General features: G+C 40.0%; 1 protein-coding gene across 2 annotated transcripts in view; it reads right to left on the minus strand.

The window, feature by feature from the left end:
* CD109 (CD109 molecule) overlaps positions 1–17,521 on the minus strand; it is a 136,360-nt gene that overhangs the window by 39,690 nt on the left and 79,149 nt on the right. For both annotated transcript variants that reach the window (XM_045074785.1, XM_045074786.1), the window contains exons 17-23: positions 17,399–17,459; positions 15,073–15,214; positions 13,953–14,070; positions 10,747–10,860; positions 8,690–8,908; positions 7,572–7,716; positions 4,903–5,079 (exon numbers count right to left, since the gene is read on the minus strand). In XM_045074785.1, the coding sequence (XP_044930720.1) occupies positions 4,903–5,079; positions 7,572–7,716; positions 8,690–8,908; positions 10,747–10,860; positions 13,953–14,070; positions 15,073–15,214; positions 17,399–17,459 (976 nt within the window). The remainder of the gene's footprint in view (positions 1–4,902; positions 5,080–7,571; positions 7,717–8,689; positions 8,909–10,746; positions 10,861–13,952; positions 14,071–15,072; positions 15,215–17,398; positions 17,460–17,521) is intronic.

The raw sequence follows: 17,521 nt of genomic DNA on the forward strand, positions 1-17,521 counted from the left end.
TCATCCAGGCTGCATTTAAAGCAGGGCTCATATGGCAATATGATGGTGAGAAGCTTAAACACGGAGCTTACACAGGTAACAGGCAACTTAGAACACTGCACATAATGCTAAGTGCGGAAAGAAAAGGAAATGAGAGCTCCTAAATGGGAAGCGAAGGCCACTGCGAGGGAAAACACTACTTAAGTGATGAGAAGGAGCCAGCCATGGGAGGGTCCCAGGAGAAGGAAGAGCAAGCTTAGAGCCCTGAAGCACCATGGAGGCAGGGAGTGCTCCGGATCGAGCCGAGGGGGCCAAGACGGGGCAGCCTCAGTGAGGTGAGAAATGGAGGCCAAGGCCAGGTCACCCGCTGCAGAACCCACTAGAGAATTTTAAGCAAGGAAGTGACCATATTTTAACATTTTCAAAAGATCCTTTTTATTGGGGCCCCTGGGTGGCTCAGTCGGTTAAGCTCATGGTCATGATCCCAGGGTCCTGGGATCCAGTCCCACACTGGGATCCTTGCTCAGCAAGAAACCTGCTTTTCACCCTGCCTGCAGCTCCCCTGCTTGTGCTCTCTCTCTCTCTCTCAATCTGACAAATAATTAAAATCTTTTTTTTTTAATCCCTTTTAGGGGTGCCTGGGTGGCTCAGTGGGTTGAAGCCTCTGCCTTCGGCTCAGGGTTCTGGGATCAAGCCCCGAGTCAGGCTCTCTGCTCGGTGGGGAGCCTGCTTCCTCCTTTCTCTCTCTCTCTGCCTACTTGAGATCTCTGTCTGTCAAATAAATAAATACTTTCAAAAAAAATTTTTTTTAAATCCCTTTTATTATATGTGGAGCTTGTATTGAAGGGGAATGAACATAGAAGCAGAGAGGTTTTGTAAAAAGAAGCCACTGGAGTTGTCCAGCTGAGCAATGATGGTATGTGAGTAGAAGGATTCGCCATGGGATGGAAAGAGCAGAACCTCACATCTGTTTCTGAGGCAGATGGACAGGGATTACTTGCTGACTGCGGACCCTAACTCCCCGTCAGATGCAACTGACTGTATACACTCCAGCTAACAGTTACTGGGCATTTGTTGCGTTAAAGTGCTAAAATGTCTTATTTCATCTTCAAAACAAATCCCGTGAAGTGGGTACTTTATGACCCCTATCCTATAGGTGGGAAAACAAGGCTAAGGGAAACCGGCCCAAAGCAGGAGGCAGGATTCAGAGCCCAGGTATGACCGGATGCACAGTGGGAACTGTCACCACAGGGTTCTCCTGTCCCCCAAGGTGAGGCTTGCCTACTTCACAGCAGTAGTGTTCTTCAAGCCTACAGCAGCTTGCAAGACTATACGGCCTTCAGAGAACCATGTTTTTTCTGCCCCCTGGCCCTCTGCACCTTCAAACAACCAGCAAGGGTGAGGAAGGCTCTCAAGCATCAAGGAGATGCAGCCCCCAGGAAAACAGCTTTGAAATACAGCAGGCTGGCGCTTAGCCTGGCTAGGGCTGGCCTGAGGGACGAGCGCTCCTTTTGGGAAAAACAAAAAAACCCATACAAAGGATTTGGAACATTCATTTTTTAGGACCTCTGCTAACCCAGAGCAAAGTATCTAGAACACAACTCAAATTAAGGGATGATTTATCATTTTATCATTCCTTAAGGAGTTCAAACTAGAAAATTCATTCTGTCTTTTTAAAGCACTGATACTTGGCTAGACAACATTATAATTCATAAAGCATATAAAATACAGAATTATGGGGCACTTTCTAAAATATTTTATCTTATTTTATTAAATTATTCCAAAGAATGTGTATCATATTATAAAGCAACAGCCTAGTTCCTACCTACTTTCTACTTGAAGCCAGTCACCCCAAATCTTGAATACAAGTCAGCATCTTGTTTTTAAAAAGGTGCAGTTGAATTACGACAATCCCAAATATTTTTCAGCTCCTTAAGTATAACCATTATGGCAACGTGTGAAATCTCAGTTTTCCTTTTTAGCATGGCACACTCGGTACCACTTCTTAAACCTTATAATAGAACTTGAAAAAAGCAGCTCTTGAATTTATACGTTGAAATATGACTGATCCACAGATACATGTATGAAGGAGGATAATTTTAAATAGGCAGCTCTGTATGGAAAGTTCCAATTGGTAGATCTCTGAGAATTTCCTGAAGACCTAACCACATTGCAGGCCTGCGGGGCCTGGCTCGAACCCGAGGGAAAATATACCGCTCTCACCTTCTCCACGGCAACACTCAGTTTCCCCTCAGCTCTGATTCCAATCCCTGGTCTCCCCCAGTTTGTCCTCTCATGCGGTACGTGGTTCCTGACTCACAACCCCCTTCCTCACTCTCAGCCCTTGTTCGTGCCGGCCTACCCCAGAGAGAGCTTTCGACCCTCACCAGCTCATCCTCATGGATCCCACATCTTACAGCTCATTCTGCTCTAACTGGACACTTCAGGTGTCTCTGCTGTCTCCTTCCTGATAGAAGCCCATGTTCCTCCCTTACTATTTTTTTTTTAAGATTTTTATTTATTTATTTGACAGACAGAAATCACAAGTAGGCAGAGAGGCAGGCAGAGAGAGGAGGAAGCAGGCTCCATGCTGAGCAGAGAGCCCGATATGAGGCTCGATCCCAGGACCCTGGGACCACGACCCGAGCCGAAGGCAGAGGCCTTAACCCACTGAGCCACCCAGGCGCCCCCTCCCTTACTATTTTATCAGAAGCCCCTTTGAGACTTCTTGCACACTGGCCATACTCAATCACCTTGGCCAATTCCTGGACATTTTCCATCCTGTTATGGCTTTTAACAACCTAAGAATGTTACAAAGTAAACTTATTCCAATTGATCTGAAGAAGAACATGAATTCCAGAACCAGATCACCCAGGAGTAATCATGCGTAAGTTATGTAACCTCCCTGTGCCTCAGTTTCCTCACCTGTGAAATGGAAATAATATCAATACACCCATCTCCTAGGGTTTTTGTAAGAATTAAATGAAAACATGGGGCACCTGAGTGGCATAGTCAGTTAAGTGTCTGACTCTTGGTTTCAGCTCAGTTCATGATCTCAGGGTCATGAGATTGAGCCCCTAGTTGGGCTCCATGCTCAGCTCAGAGTCTGCTTAAGATTCTACCTCCCTCCCTCTGCCCCTCCCCCAATCATGCACACACTCGCGCACACGCACATGTGTGCGCTGTCTCAAATAAATAAATAAATGGGTAATCTTAAGGAGAAAAAAAGAACTAAATGAAAACATTTGGAAAGCCTTTAAACAGGGTTAATTATTACCATTATAATATAAAATTTAGTTTAGGATAAACAAGTCCCTACACAATGAGGGAACCTGGAAGAAAAGCTCACATCAAAATAGTGTCTTTAAGCTTTCTAATTCTTAGCTGTGGAGAAGTTAGCAAAAACACTAACAGCTTGCCTCTATTTGCATGTAACCCATTCCTTCCAAAAAAATAAATAAATAAAACACTTAGGAGTTGGGAAGTATTGACCTGATTTTTAGATTACACTGAACAAGGGGTTATTTTTTTAGCATTTTACATAAACCATTCTATTCCTCATGAGTTTGAGGGGCAGCAGGTATCCCAAACTGTGTGCAGATAAACTCAGCCACATAGAGATTTTGCTACAAGTCCCCTAACGTGGAAGTGCAAAGCCGAGCCTGTAACTTTGGAGTATTTGAGGAAATCAAATTCACATTATTATTATTAAAAATGCTTTTGTTTTGGGGGTACCTGGGTGGCTCAGTCATTAAGCTCCTGCCTTCGGCTCAGGTCATGATCCCAGGGTCCTGGGACTGGGCCCGCATCGGGCTTCCTGGAAGCCTGCTTCTCCCTTTCCCATTCTCCCTACTTGTGTTCCCTCTCTCTATCTTTCTCTCTTTGTCAAATAAATAAATAACATCTTTAAAAAAAAAAAAGTTTTTGTTTTGTCTAAGTATGGACATGAAGTTTATGAACTCTGAGGTCAGGGAATGGTTCCATGTGTAATGGTGAGCACGCTGGACTCTGAGGTCAGGGAGTGAGTTCAAATCCCAGCTCTGCCACTCACTTGCTGTGTGACCTTGGGCAAGTTAATTAACTTTTCTGTGTCTCAGTTTCCTCATCTGTAAAAATAGGAGGACAATACTAACACTGTGAGCATTAAATAAGACATCAGGTATAAAGTTCTTAGAACACTGCCCGGCACATACAAGGTCTCAGCTAATGACAACTGTTGTTACTTACACGGCACAAAGCATCTGGTGTCTGCAGACGGTGTCAGTCTCTCTAGGTGTTGGGACAGTAACCACCAGTGTGGCATCATCTGGGGGGCCAGCAGGGCCTCCCCGTACAAATGTGCCCTCCTAACTCCCACCTACCTGACACTTCAAATGCACTGAGAAGGTGCGTGCCCCACTACACCCCATGTGTGTATGTACAAACAGTCTTTCCTGACAGGGAATTCCTTGAGAAGAAATGCCCTGACCTCCTGTTTCCTCAGCAGCAGAGCTGACGCAGGCACCAACAGGTACTCCATGAATGGTGTGATGAATAAATGAACACTCAGTCCTCTAGATTTTTAAGTAGCTTTAAATGTCAGGTCCCTTATGAAAATAAAAACCCCTTGAGACAATAACTCCTTAACGTGTTAGCAGCCGTTATTGACAATTAGCTGCAGGAAGAATGGTGACAGCTTCCCACGGCTTGAACTTGTAGCACTTTTCAACACCATCTAGTCCTAAAGTCACATAGCAAAGACAAATTGGACTGACTGAAATATGGACTCTGCCAAGGTAGAATGAAAGGAAGGAAGGAAGGAAGAAGTGAAGGAAGAAGTGAGGGAAGAAGGGAGGGAGGGAGGAAATGAAGGAGTGAGGAGGGGAGTGAGGGAGGGAGGAAGAAATTAACTTATAAATGAAACTATATTTCTAAAATGCTTACCTTGCCTCATAAATGAAAGGGCTTTTTCTTTTAAGTCTTCCGTCAGTTGTCTCTTTTTAGTCAGGTAATCCAAAACATAAATATTGGGAGCAAAATTTATCATGTTCTGTTCACCACAGCCGTAAGGCATCCGAATCAGTGAGGCTAAGCCATTGATGGAAGAACCGAGGATGTCTCCTGAAAGCACAAGATACTCCATACATTCAGCACATAGTCCTGGTGGCCAGGACACTTCCACGGAGGACAGAAGGCAGCTGACATTGAAGTGATGAACAGAGTACAAAGTCCACGTCGAGCTTTTAGGAAGACTGGTCAAATAACTGATAACACAGTGGCAATGAACTCACATAGATTACAGGACAAATCAGATGTTTACCGCAGGTAAAGATGTGGCATACACTAGGCAAAAAATAAGTTTAAAAATCACTCTCTTTTTTTTAAGATTTTTTATTTATTTATTTATTTATTTATCTGTCAGAGAGAGAGCAGAAGCATGGAGAGCTGCAGGCAGAACAGGCAGAGTAGGCAGAGGGAGAAGCAGGCTCCCTGCTGAGCAAAGATCCCGATGTGGGACTCGATCCCAGGACCCTGGAATCATGACCTGAGCCGAAGGCAGACACTTAACTGACTGAGCCACCCAGGTATCCCTAAAAAATCATTCTTGAACAAAAATGTCAGGAACTGATTAGGAAACCATTATTTTTATATAGGAAAGAAATGTTTTATTAGTAGTATTCTTCACAAAAGTAGAATTTCACTCTGATTTCTTATTAATACACTATAAACACTTGAAAAATGATTTTTTTTTTCAGGGCAATCAGCAAAATGCCTGATTGTAGTATTTTTCAGTGTGTCATTTTTCAGTGTGTTCTCTTTAGCAAAAACAAAGTAGAAGTAACATGCAAAAATATGTCAATGAGGGGCTCCTAGTGGCTCAGTCGGTTAAGCGTGTGCCTTCAGCTCAGGTCAAGATTCCAGGGTCCTGGGATCAAGCCCCGCATCAGGGTCCCTGCTCATTGGGGAGCCTGTTTTTCCCTTCAGTATTCCTCTGTGCTCTCTCTCTCTCTCAAATAAATAAATAAATAAATAAAATATTTAAAATATATATATATAGATATTTCAATGAATCTCAGGATCAAAAAGGATTATTACTATTCTTCAAAGTTAGTAAAATAAAATTAGACAAAATCCCTGCTTAAAAGACACCTCTACCCACATTTTAACACTATGACTCGGGGAAATAAGTAAAACTTCAGAAATATAGAGGCTGAGTTCTAATTCTGACCCCACTCTGAGGGAGGGCTAGGTGGCCAGTAGGTTAAGCACCTGCCTTAAGCGTGTGCCTTCAGCTCAGGTCATGATCCCGGGTTCCTGGGATCGAGTCCAGGACCCGGCTCCTTGCTCAGCAGGCTGTCTGCTTCTCCCTCTGCCTACCGCTCCTCCTGCTTGTGCTCTCTCTCACACACACACACATAAGTAAATAAATAAAATCTTCAAAAAAAAAAAAAAATCAAACCTCAAGAGTATTTCAATAACCAAAGACAGACTCATTCCAACGTAGGAAGGAGTGGTGGTATACATTTGAAATTCAAGGCTTCTTCCCTGTGTGTGTGTGTGTGTGCACGCGCGCAAGCCTGTGGACAGTATCGCCCTCCCCCCCACTCCCCCCACCCGCCATGTATGCTGCACCTCCCAGCACCCGAACACTATGAGAGAATTTATTCGCCTAAGTAGAGGGCTTATTTAATTCTTCTTAAGAATTACACCTAAGGCTCCCAAAAAGTCTCCTCCAGAGGGACTGGTTGGTTGAGTTATATTGGAAAGCATTCCACATACAGATGAGATTTAAAAGAACCTCTGAAAAAGTGCCTTAGGTCCTGACAGCCTGAAAACCTAACGAACTATTTAGATTCATTAATCTTCATTAATCTAAACATTTCCTCCAGTTATTTGTGAAGCTCAGCTATATAAACAAAGCGCTTGTGTGGAAGCTATGTTTAACAGCTGACGAAAAAGTACTTTCGGGTTGCCAGAAGTTCACAAGGAGAGGGTGAAGTCAGGGGGCCGCTTCCTGCTCTGAAGGTTATCTGCACACAGAGATCTGCTCTCGGCAAACAGCGCTCAACCTTCCATCCTCACAAGGCTTGTGAAACCTTTTCAAAATATACGCACCATAGCCATAGCTAAAAAATTCTGATTATGTAGGTTTCAAGGGGAGCCTGTGTTTTTATGAAGCTCCATAGAAGATTCTGATTATGTACCAGTGGTTGAGAGCTTCAGAGGGCAGAAGCTCTTGCTCTTAGAACTAACCCCTCCCTCCAGCCCCATTATAGTGGGCCCTACTACCCAGAGAGTGGTCTATCTACCGGAAGCATCGGCATCAACTGGGAGCCTGTTAGAAATACATACCCCAAGGCCCCACCCCAGGCCTACTACACCAGCATCTTCCTTTAGAAGAGATCCCCACGATTCATATGCACACTGTGATTAAGAACTGGCCTAGGACACATATCTGCTACTCTTTCTATTGTAATCATCAGTTGGTACCAACTAAAAATTTTGGCAACATCTTCTCATTAGGACTAGATAAGAAAATGCATCCAAAAATAGATATGTATGTAGTCACATACAAATAAACCAGCAGTGATGGTGATATACTGTGTTCTTACCAATAGCAGTGATCTGAACTCGTTCACTACCACTCACTGTGTTGGGAGGAAATGAGAAACTCAGAGTTTTCAGGAGAGTTTGTAACTTGTTGTCAGTCAAGTCTAACAAGATGGATTGTGAATATGATTTTTCTATTCCTTCAGCCTGTAGGAAAAAAGGAACACGATTAATATCAATTGACATCATCTCAACTCCTCTGTTTACAGAGAACTTTATGAAAATAATAAGATAAACATCTTGCCTGCTGTGTTCACAGTATGTATACAATTAGATAAATACCTACTATTTTTTATTCCTGCTTCAAATCTGTTAATAAATGTTTACTTTCTAGTTAGAGTAAACAAAACATTTCATGAAATGGCAAAGAAGAAGATGAAAAGGTGATGAGAAAAACCCTCTGAGTAAATCCTATTCTTATCCAAAGACAGACTAAATACCTTGTCCAAAGTCACACTTGACAGAGCTGGGATATGAACCTAGGGCTGTCTCACCCCAGAACACAAGTGCTTATCAACAAGGCTGAGTTGTCTTTTTCTGCCTTCTCGGAAAAAAAAAAAAAAAAAAAAAAAAAAAAAAAGAAAAAAAAAATTCTATCGAGCGCCTGGGTGGCTCAGTTGATTGGGCAGCTGCCTTCGGCTTGGGTCCTGGGAATGAGTGCTGCATTGGCTCCCTGGTCAGCAGGAAGTTCACTTCTCCCACTCTGTCTGCCCCTCCTGCCCCACTCATGCTCTCTCTCTCTCAATAAATAAAATCATTAAAAAAATTTTTTATGAAATCTCTTCTAACTGTATTAAGGAATTCCAAAATTCAAAATCTACATATCAACTTGGGGTCATTTAACAGGACTCCAACATAACACAGTTTTTAAATGTAACTGACAGCAAAAGAGATTTGCTGTAGGGGCATACCATAAAGCTAAAGAGGTAATTGGCAATTACTTCCAAAACATATTATAGATCTTTACACACAGATGAGAAAACAATCACACAATACCAGGAGGGTGGAGGGGATGACCTACTAGATCTTGACAACAAATTTAACCATGAGAAAAACCATCTTCTGTTTCTCTTTTGATTATATATTTCCATCTCACTTATTTGAGACTTCAAATATTTACCTTGACTAAAATCCTCTGGGTGACGGCATCAGAAGCAGCAGGAGAAATGGCTGTGACTGTGATAGGAATTTCCCCCAGATGTGTGGGTTTGACCGGAAAAAGAACAGTTGCCCCATCCTCACTGGGAACCAGAATGGTCTGCTGGTGTCCTGTGGCATTTATTTCATTTGAAGTCATTAGAATATCAAATTCGTCACTTTTCTCAATGATTACTTTAACCTGGAAAGAAAATTATCAAAGTTTTACATAATAAATGCTCCTCAGGAAAGTGTTGCTTTATTACTACAGTAAAGGTTATTAAATCTGCGAGGCTCAAGATGAGAGGAAAGTGAGACAGATGCAGCCAAGAACAGGACAAGAGGGTTATCAGGGAAAACGTCATTTCTCTATGCTCTCCTCCTCCACCTCAAGATGTATGGAGAAAGGGCACCCTTCAGTTCCGTTTCTAATATTAAACTCCTACTAACATTAAATTTTGTTATTATCCGAAGACTTTGAGGGGAAGGATGGCCCAGAAAGGTTATTTCATGTTATGGTATTGCCACAAGCCTGGTTTAACTGTGTCATCTTAAGACATCGGTCCCATTAGAAAAACCTAAGACACACATGATGAAGTGTTACTACATCCACTGAGAGTCTCTGCTAAAATTATCCCAAGGTGGGCACCTGGGTGGCTCAGTGGGTTAAGCCTCTGCCTTCGGCTAAGGTCATGATCTCAGGGTCCTGGAATCGAGTCCTGCATCGGGCTCCCTGCTTGGCAGGGAGCCTGCTTCCTCCTTTCTCTCTCTCTGCCTCCTCTCTGCCTACTTGTGATCACTCTCTGTCAAATAAATAAATAAAATCTTAAAAAAAAAATCTTTAAAAAAAAAATTATTCCAAGGAAAGAATGATGTAGACATTAGTCCTGAAGCATATGTTGGTTGTAAAATTTAGTAAAGTATGTCAAAGTTGCAAATCTTACCAAGAACAGTATTTATCTAGGACTTACACTTTATGAACTGTTTCCCATTTATTTTCTCATCTGTTTCTCAAAATATCTTCTGTAGGGATAATTACTAGTCCCATTTTGCAGGTGAGGAAACTACTATTAACTTATTTTCTGGTAAGTGTTAGAGCAAGACATTGAATCTGGCCTTCTGATTCCAGATCTTTTGCTCTTTACAATGTTACAATTGTTGACTAGGTAAAAAAGTACAATTTAGAGGCCGTGGATGGCTCAGTGGGTTAAGTGTCTGACTTTGGCTCAGGTCACGATCCCAGGGTCGGGGAATCAACCCCCACATTAGGTGCTTGTCCTTCTCCCTCTCTCCACCCCTCCCCCACTTGTGCTCTGTCTCTCTCTCTCAAATAAATAAACAAAATCTTACCCCCCCCCAAAAAATTTTTAAGTACAATTTTAAAGTAACAGTTTATAAACATAGTGCTTAAAGACATTGTACCATTTTCATATAATGAGATTAATAATCCCTATTTACTCTGGGGGGGGTGAAATCAGTCACTTGGTTAGTACTACAGGGAGCACAACACCAACAGTGGCCTAATCCTGCCTTCCAGGGAACTAACTAAGGAAACATAAAGCACGTGACTCAATAAACAAAGCCTTGTTTTGAACACACGGTATTCAGAATCAAATACACTATATAAACATGGGAACAACACATAACAGAATAGGTGAGGAAAGGCATCCTAGCTTCAAGCCAGGTCTTGAATAAGTTCTTGCCAACCGCAAGGAGCACAGAAGGGCAGTGAGAAGAAGCAACCCCTTCCAAGAGCAGGGAGGACGAGGAAAAAGTACAGGGAGGCAGGAAAGAGAAAGACCTGCCTCAGAGACCTCAAGGAACTTATGCGGCTAAAGCGGAAAACCTGTGCTGGAAATAAAGAGAACGTGTAGATGCTAAGACTCACCTTTGACATTAATTAAGTAGAAGAAATCACTGAAAAAATATGTATAAAAAGCTCAGATTCCCAGACATCCAAACATTAACAACCCAATCCCTGTGTGTTTTCTCTATTCTTTCCTGAAGTGTGAATGATTAACAAAACCTTAAATATATTACCTCAGTGGCTTCTTTCAAATAATTGAATATGGTTACTTCCAAAGCAAATTCTTCACCTCTGATAACAGAGTAGGGAAGATTCAAAAATATGAAAAATGGTTGGAAGGCTTGTAGCTGGAAAGAACACAACAAATACATACTTTATTCAAGTCAAAATGCTTCACATTTCATACAATTAAAAGCAAATCTCACAAAACCTGTGAAGCCTATAATTCCACATGGAAATGTCCACTTGCCTATCAATGGAAAACAAACAGCCAACTTATTCCAAGTCAATGTTGATGAATTAATGTGATTTATGTTATTTAACATAATTTAACTAGTTAATTAAGTGCCTACTCGGATCCAGGGTCTTTATTTTTTTTACCTTTTTATTTTATTTTATTTTCATCATGGTAAACATACTCTTTACTCCCCATTCCCTATTTCCTCCATCCCCCCACCCATCTCCCCTCTGGTAACTACCAGTTTGTTCAATAGTTAAGAAACTGCTTCTTGGCAGGGGGGGGGGGGGGGGAGCTTTTGGGCGGCTCAGTGGGTGAAGCCTCTGCCTTCTGCCCAGGTCATGATCTCAGGGTCCTGGGACCGAGCCCCACATGGGGCTCTCTGCTCAGCAGGGCGCCTGTTTCCTCCTCTCTCTCTGCCTGCCTCTCTGCCTACTTGTGATCTCTCTCTCTGTCAAATAAATAAAAATCTTTTTTAAAAATAATACATAAAAAAGAAAAAAAAAGAAACTGCTTCTTGGTTGTCTTTTTTTTCCTTTGCTCATTTGTTTTGTTTCTTGCATTCTACATATAAATGAGACCATATGGTATTTGTCTTTCTTTAACTGACTTATTTGACTTAGGATTATACTCTCTAGCTCTATCCATGCTGTTGCAAATGGCAAGATTTCATTTTTATGGCCAAATAATATTCCATATTTTATTATTTCTATACTATATCTCCTTTATCTATTTATCTATTGGTGGACACTTGGGCTGCTTCAATAGTTTGGCTATTATTGATAGTGCTGCAATAAACACTCAGGTGCATGTATCCTCTGATTTAATGTTGTTGTATTTGGGGGATAAATATCCAGTAGTGTGATTCTTGGATCATAAGGTAGTTCTATTTTTAGTCTTTTGAGGAACCTCCATACTGTTTTCCACAGTGGCTGCAAGAATTGTCATTTCCACCAATGGTTCAAGAGGGTTCCTTTTTCTCCTCATCCTCACCAATACTTGTTGTTTCTTGAGTTTTTTATTTTAGCCATTCTGACAGGTGTGAGGTGGTATCTCATTGTGGTTTTGATTTGCATTTCTGTGATAATGAGAAATGCTGAGCATCTTTTCACGTGTCTGTTGGCCATCTGGATGTCTATTAGGAGAAATATCTGTTCGTGTCTTCTGTCCATTTTTTAATTGGATTATTTGGTTTTGGGGTGCAGAGTTTATCAGTTTTTATATATTTTGGATACTAACACTTTATCGGATATGTCATTTGCAAATCTCTTCTCCCATTCAGTAGGTTGCCTTTTAGTTTTGTTGGTTGTTTCCATCACCATTCAGAAACTTTAATTTTGATGTAGTCCCACTAAAGTTTATAGATACTTTACACAAATTATTTCATTTAATCTTTACAACTCCAATGAGGTAGGTTCTATGTTCATACTTTACAGAAAAGAAATCTGTCCAGAATCTCTGTAACTAGTACAAGGTCACATCAATAGTAAATGGAGAAGCCAGAAAAGGACCCCAGCATGTCTGATGCCAAAGCCAAGCTTCTCACCTACTATGCTATTATGACTCCAGCCATCTGCTTGAAAAGCCACTTGCCAAATCCAACATCCCTGTTTGAGACTCATGTGCAAAGTCTAGATGATGTGCTGCTTACTACCTTCTGACATATACACGTGCATGTACTTTCTCATTGGTGACCCAATTCTGAGATTGTCAGCCGCCAAATGCTATAGGGAAGCTGAACCGCTACCCCACCTCTGAAAATAAATCTTTATTAGTTTAGGCCAATGGTTGCCACTGGCAGCAGTAATTCCCTCTAGAGGTTTACGTAGACAGTTGTGGAACTGTCTTAGATTGTCACAATGATTGAAGGGTAGTGGGTGAAAGTCTGTGACGCTCAGGACAGTCTCAGACAATGAAAAAGTGTCCCCCATCCCTCATGATTCCTGAATATCTCTTCAGACATTCCCATAAAGTACCTGCTTATAATGATCTGAACTTACAAGCTATTTCCACCTTATATGTAAACCCAAAGCATTTTTCAATACACACTGAATTTTTTGCAAATACAACTATGTTGTAAATCAACAGAAGACCACACTTTGTTTTGTTTGTGACTTTACCAAAAGTTGTTCATGGTTTCAAAGACTGACATCACCACAGGCAGCACCACTCAAGGTTTTTGAGATGCTAAAACAATACATACATATCAAACTTCACTTGCAGCTGTTACACACAGGGTGCTTCTATATGCATGGAGTAAATATTTGAAGATTTATGCCGTCTAGTACAGCTACGTCTGACCACTTATATACTGTAATATATATATATATATTTTTTACTACACATTACTTTCCTTTAATTTTTCCTTAATATTTCACTTTAGGCATCATATTGATTTTTTTTAACTAAGTATATAAGTATACCATATTTCCCATGACTTTCACTCCAGATGGGGAAGAGGAAAACAAAGTATCTGTTATAAAAAGGGGACTTTAGTTATGACAGAGGTAAGAGCTACTGGTCTAAGACCAGACATGCTCATAAAATTCTTCTTGCCAGCGACTGGTTTAAGAAGTAACATGTGTATGCTGAAAAAAATTAATTAATTAAAAAAAAAAAGGAAGAAGTAACATGTGATGCAATTTGACCAGAAATGGTGCCATAGCACATCTTGAGAAGGTCTGCCCATCCTTTGCAGAGGGAATACACAGAAACTACCTCTCTTCTGGCCTTTGGAAATAGCTGAATTCAGTCAATAATGAAGTTTTATCCAAATCTTAATTCGGACGTAGCACATTTAGGAATTTAATACAGCTCGCATTCTAAAGTATAAAACCAACGAAATACAAAAAGGAAAAGCTAAGGAATCGCTAGACAGTGATCAACATCATAAGGAATCATATTTTGAAAATTCATTGAAGAGTTGACACTTTCTTTGCTTTGGGAGCTTTAACATTTGCAAGTAGGTCTTTAATACACTACCTCCACTGGAGAACTTGTTAGTCCAAGACCTAAATCTTCAGAGATCACGAAAGCAGTGGCCACCCAAGAAGTGATAGAATCAGGCACAGTAAACTCAAATTCTTGGTAAATCCTAGAACTGAAGTCAAGATAAAAATAAAAATCACTTGTGTAAGACTGAGGATTCCCAGACCTGTACCCCTGAAGCAAATAATACATTATATTTCAATAAAATTTTAAAAACTAAACTTAAATAAATTAATTAATTAAAATCACAACACCAAGGACTGACATATTTCAAAAAAAGTCAACATAACCTAAACCACTTTTAGAAGTTTTAATTTTCCAAATTATTTACATATCTAATTTTTTTAAGTAACCATGAAAGAGAAGATCCTAAATTCTTAGGAATAGTTCAGTTAATAAGGCTATAACATTGCATCCTTACCCAGAGACCACTAAAAATTTTCTACAATGTTTATACCTTCAGAATGACCATAATTTTCATAAATGTTGTATATACAATAAGTATCTATTTTCTAATTTAACTCAATTTATTTGTCAATTTGCATAGAAGTTTCCCTCTGTATCTCAGTCAGTGCTATTTTTTTTTTTTTGAGGTTTGACTTGTGTCTTATTTCAAGTTTCCATAAATGGCTGACCATAAAATATGTGAAGATTGCATGATTCATCTGCTCAGTCATCAGGCCAGAAAGCTCAGGGTTGGTCAACTAAGCTGAATCCTCCCACCACCTGTGCTCCTTCTTCCTGTGGCTTATGGGGGTGTTTGACAAAGAGCCACAAGGTAGAGAGTAATTACAAGTGCTTCCCACCCTAAGGCAATAAGCATACTCTCAGCAATTTACTCAAACAAGTACCATGAAACTTGAAGGAAGTTAAAAACACCCTTCATTAGAAGATGGTCTATCTTCTTAATGATACTCTCAATGCCCCAATTTGCCTGTGGCTTTCTCAAACATTACATTTAAATATAATAAAGATTCTAAAATAAAAACCTCTTGGTCTATTTAGTTGTTCATCACAATACATTTGTACTTAAAACATTAGAAAGAACACAAAATTTATTTAAAATGAACACTAAACAAAAGAGGTATGAGCGAAGAACATTATAAATCTTTACCCCATGTTGGTGTCTAGCCAAATCCACGTCTCTGGAAAATGCTTTCTGATACGTGGGTTACTAACCGAAGAGAAGTCATGAAAATCTACCAAGTATCCTTCAGTTTCCTCCGCAAACCTCTCAAGAAATTCAACACTGTCATCTAAAAATCAATATTGACAATGGTTGGGGAAAAAGTCACTGTAGCAGATGATTATAAACTTAGTCCACAGGACTGCAACACCTCTCAGCTGAATGGGACTTTAGAGTTCATCTTATTCAACCTTCTCATTTTACAGATAAGACACCTGAGACCCCCTGAAGTCAAGTGACTTACCCAGGGCTCTGAGGCCAGTTACAGCAGCTCAAAAACTTTCAAAAAAAAAAGGAAAATGTTCCCTGCCTGTACAACCAATACCTGAAAAACTACTTACAGCTGAAAAAAAAAAAAAAAAAAAACAAATTAAATCACGTTTTTAAAGTTCCCTCCAATTTTTCTCTTCTCTTTTTAGTTCCCTAGTGATCATTACCATTGGTCATACCAGCCCCAAGATGCTACAATCATCTAGTTAACTAGCTTAAAAATAAAGTCATGTTGCCTGGCAAAATGACACATTTCCAGAAAAGTCAATATAATCTAAACCATTTTTGGAAGAGTTTTCATTTTCCAAATTGTTTACATAACTAAATTTTGTTAAAGTAACCATGAAACAGTAGATTCCAAATTCTCAAGGAAAGGTAATCTAGTAAGGCGATAACACTGCATCCTGACCCATATTCCACCAAAAGCTTTCTTTCTGTTTCTATCATCTACTTCTATTTTTTTTTCAACTTTTCTGTAAGTTTAAAACTATTTCAAAAAAAATGCAAAATAGGGGCACCTGAGTGGCTCAGTCATTTAAGCATCTGCCTTCAGCTCAGGTCATGATGCCCGGGTCATGGGATGGAGCCCCTCATCAGACTCCCTGTTCAGCGGAGAGCCTGCTTGTCCCTCTCCCTCTGCTCCTCCCCTCTGCTCATCGTGCTTTCTCTTTCTCCCTCTCTCAAATAAATAAAATCTTAAGAAAATAAAATAAAATGAAAAATATTCAATAAATGAAAGGGAGCAAAGGAATATACAAGGTATAAGGATAGGCATTTGAATTCTAAAAGTAGAGCAGAGTTCCAGTAATAAAATGGCCTTGAGTAACTACTGACAGCCATCGTGGTGACTGCAAGACAGTACACATTAAATGGATCAACCACACAGACGTCAAATCCTCAGGATGACAATAAGAGTAAGACTTCGAATATCTTGTGAGAGTCTTCAATGCACACAGAAGGAAAGGGAAAGTAGGGGACCTAAATGTTGGCTGAAGGATCTATAATGGAAATTTTTGAGCTTCCAATGATAAATGGCTCTTAACTGAGGGTTGCTGAGCAGTGACACTGAAGTACTCAAGAGAACACCGAACACTAGGGACTTAGGAAACTTGATCCAGAAGAGAAGCAGAAAAATTAATGTCAGTCACTTGAGAAGGTTTCTAAGGACACAGTATCCTAGTAAGAGTATCAGGTTTCTTCTGTTATGTTGTGGGGGAGGTGGAAAGGTAGAAGAAAGTTCTCAGGAAAAGGTAAAGGATACGATGAGTATAACTAACAACAGAATGAGTATTACAGTGGAAATCAGGATTTCATAAGATGAACAAAGATAGGTAAAAGCTGATACTGGCAAAGAGAGAATGGAAAAACATTGCTTAGAAGATGTCCAAGATGGATGATTATAGGAAGAAAGTAACTGTACCATATTGTCTTTAATACATAGAGATCATAATGACTTCATAAAAATTTTAAAGCTATAAAATTATCTTTTTAGCTTCAAGACAGAGGCTCAGGTATCCAGTGGTGTTGAAAACCAACCCAAAGCTGGACAGCCTAGGGTCAGTATGGAGTAACTGAGAACAACCGACAGGCATAGGGAACTCAGAGATAGAAACTATGACATTAGCATGAGGTTTCCTGAAAGAAAAGAGAACAACTTCTAGAGTTAACCATTCTCATTTATGCACAGTTTTCAATACAAATTGGAAGCACTGGATCTTCCAATATGTCCAAAAATATAACCATCCCAAAGAACTACAGAGAGAAAATAGCAAGCATTCATTTCAAAAATCTAGATAGAAGCCCAGACAAACATTCCATGTCACGGCTCAGATGAACATTAAACACCAAAGACTTTAGGGTAAGAGAACAGAAAATGAAAATCATGATATCCATGTCCAACCAGAATGTATTCATACCTATGTGAATAATTTTAAATACCTAAAAGACTTAAATACTTAAAAGCACACTGCCAGGTTTTACTTACAAACACCATCAATGTAATCCTTCAAAAGGTTTGCATCCGTCAATACCCAGAGGCCACATTCCTAGAAAGAACAAGTTTAATTTTCTTTAAAAATAAGTTTAAATGCTCTGTAAAATGTCCCAG

This window comes from Mustela putorius, unplaced genomic scaffold (genome assembly GCF_011764305.1).
Source record: "Mustela putorius furo isolate JIRA1106 unplaced genomic scaffold, ASM1176430v1.1 tig00000135_pilon_pilon_pilon, whole genome shotgun sequence".
Lineage (NCBI taxonomy): Eukaryota > Metazoa > Chordata > Mammalia > Carnivora > Mustelidae > Mustela > Mustela putorius.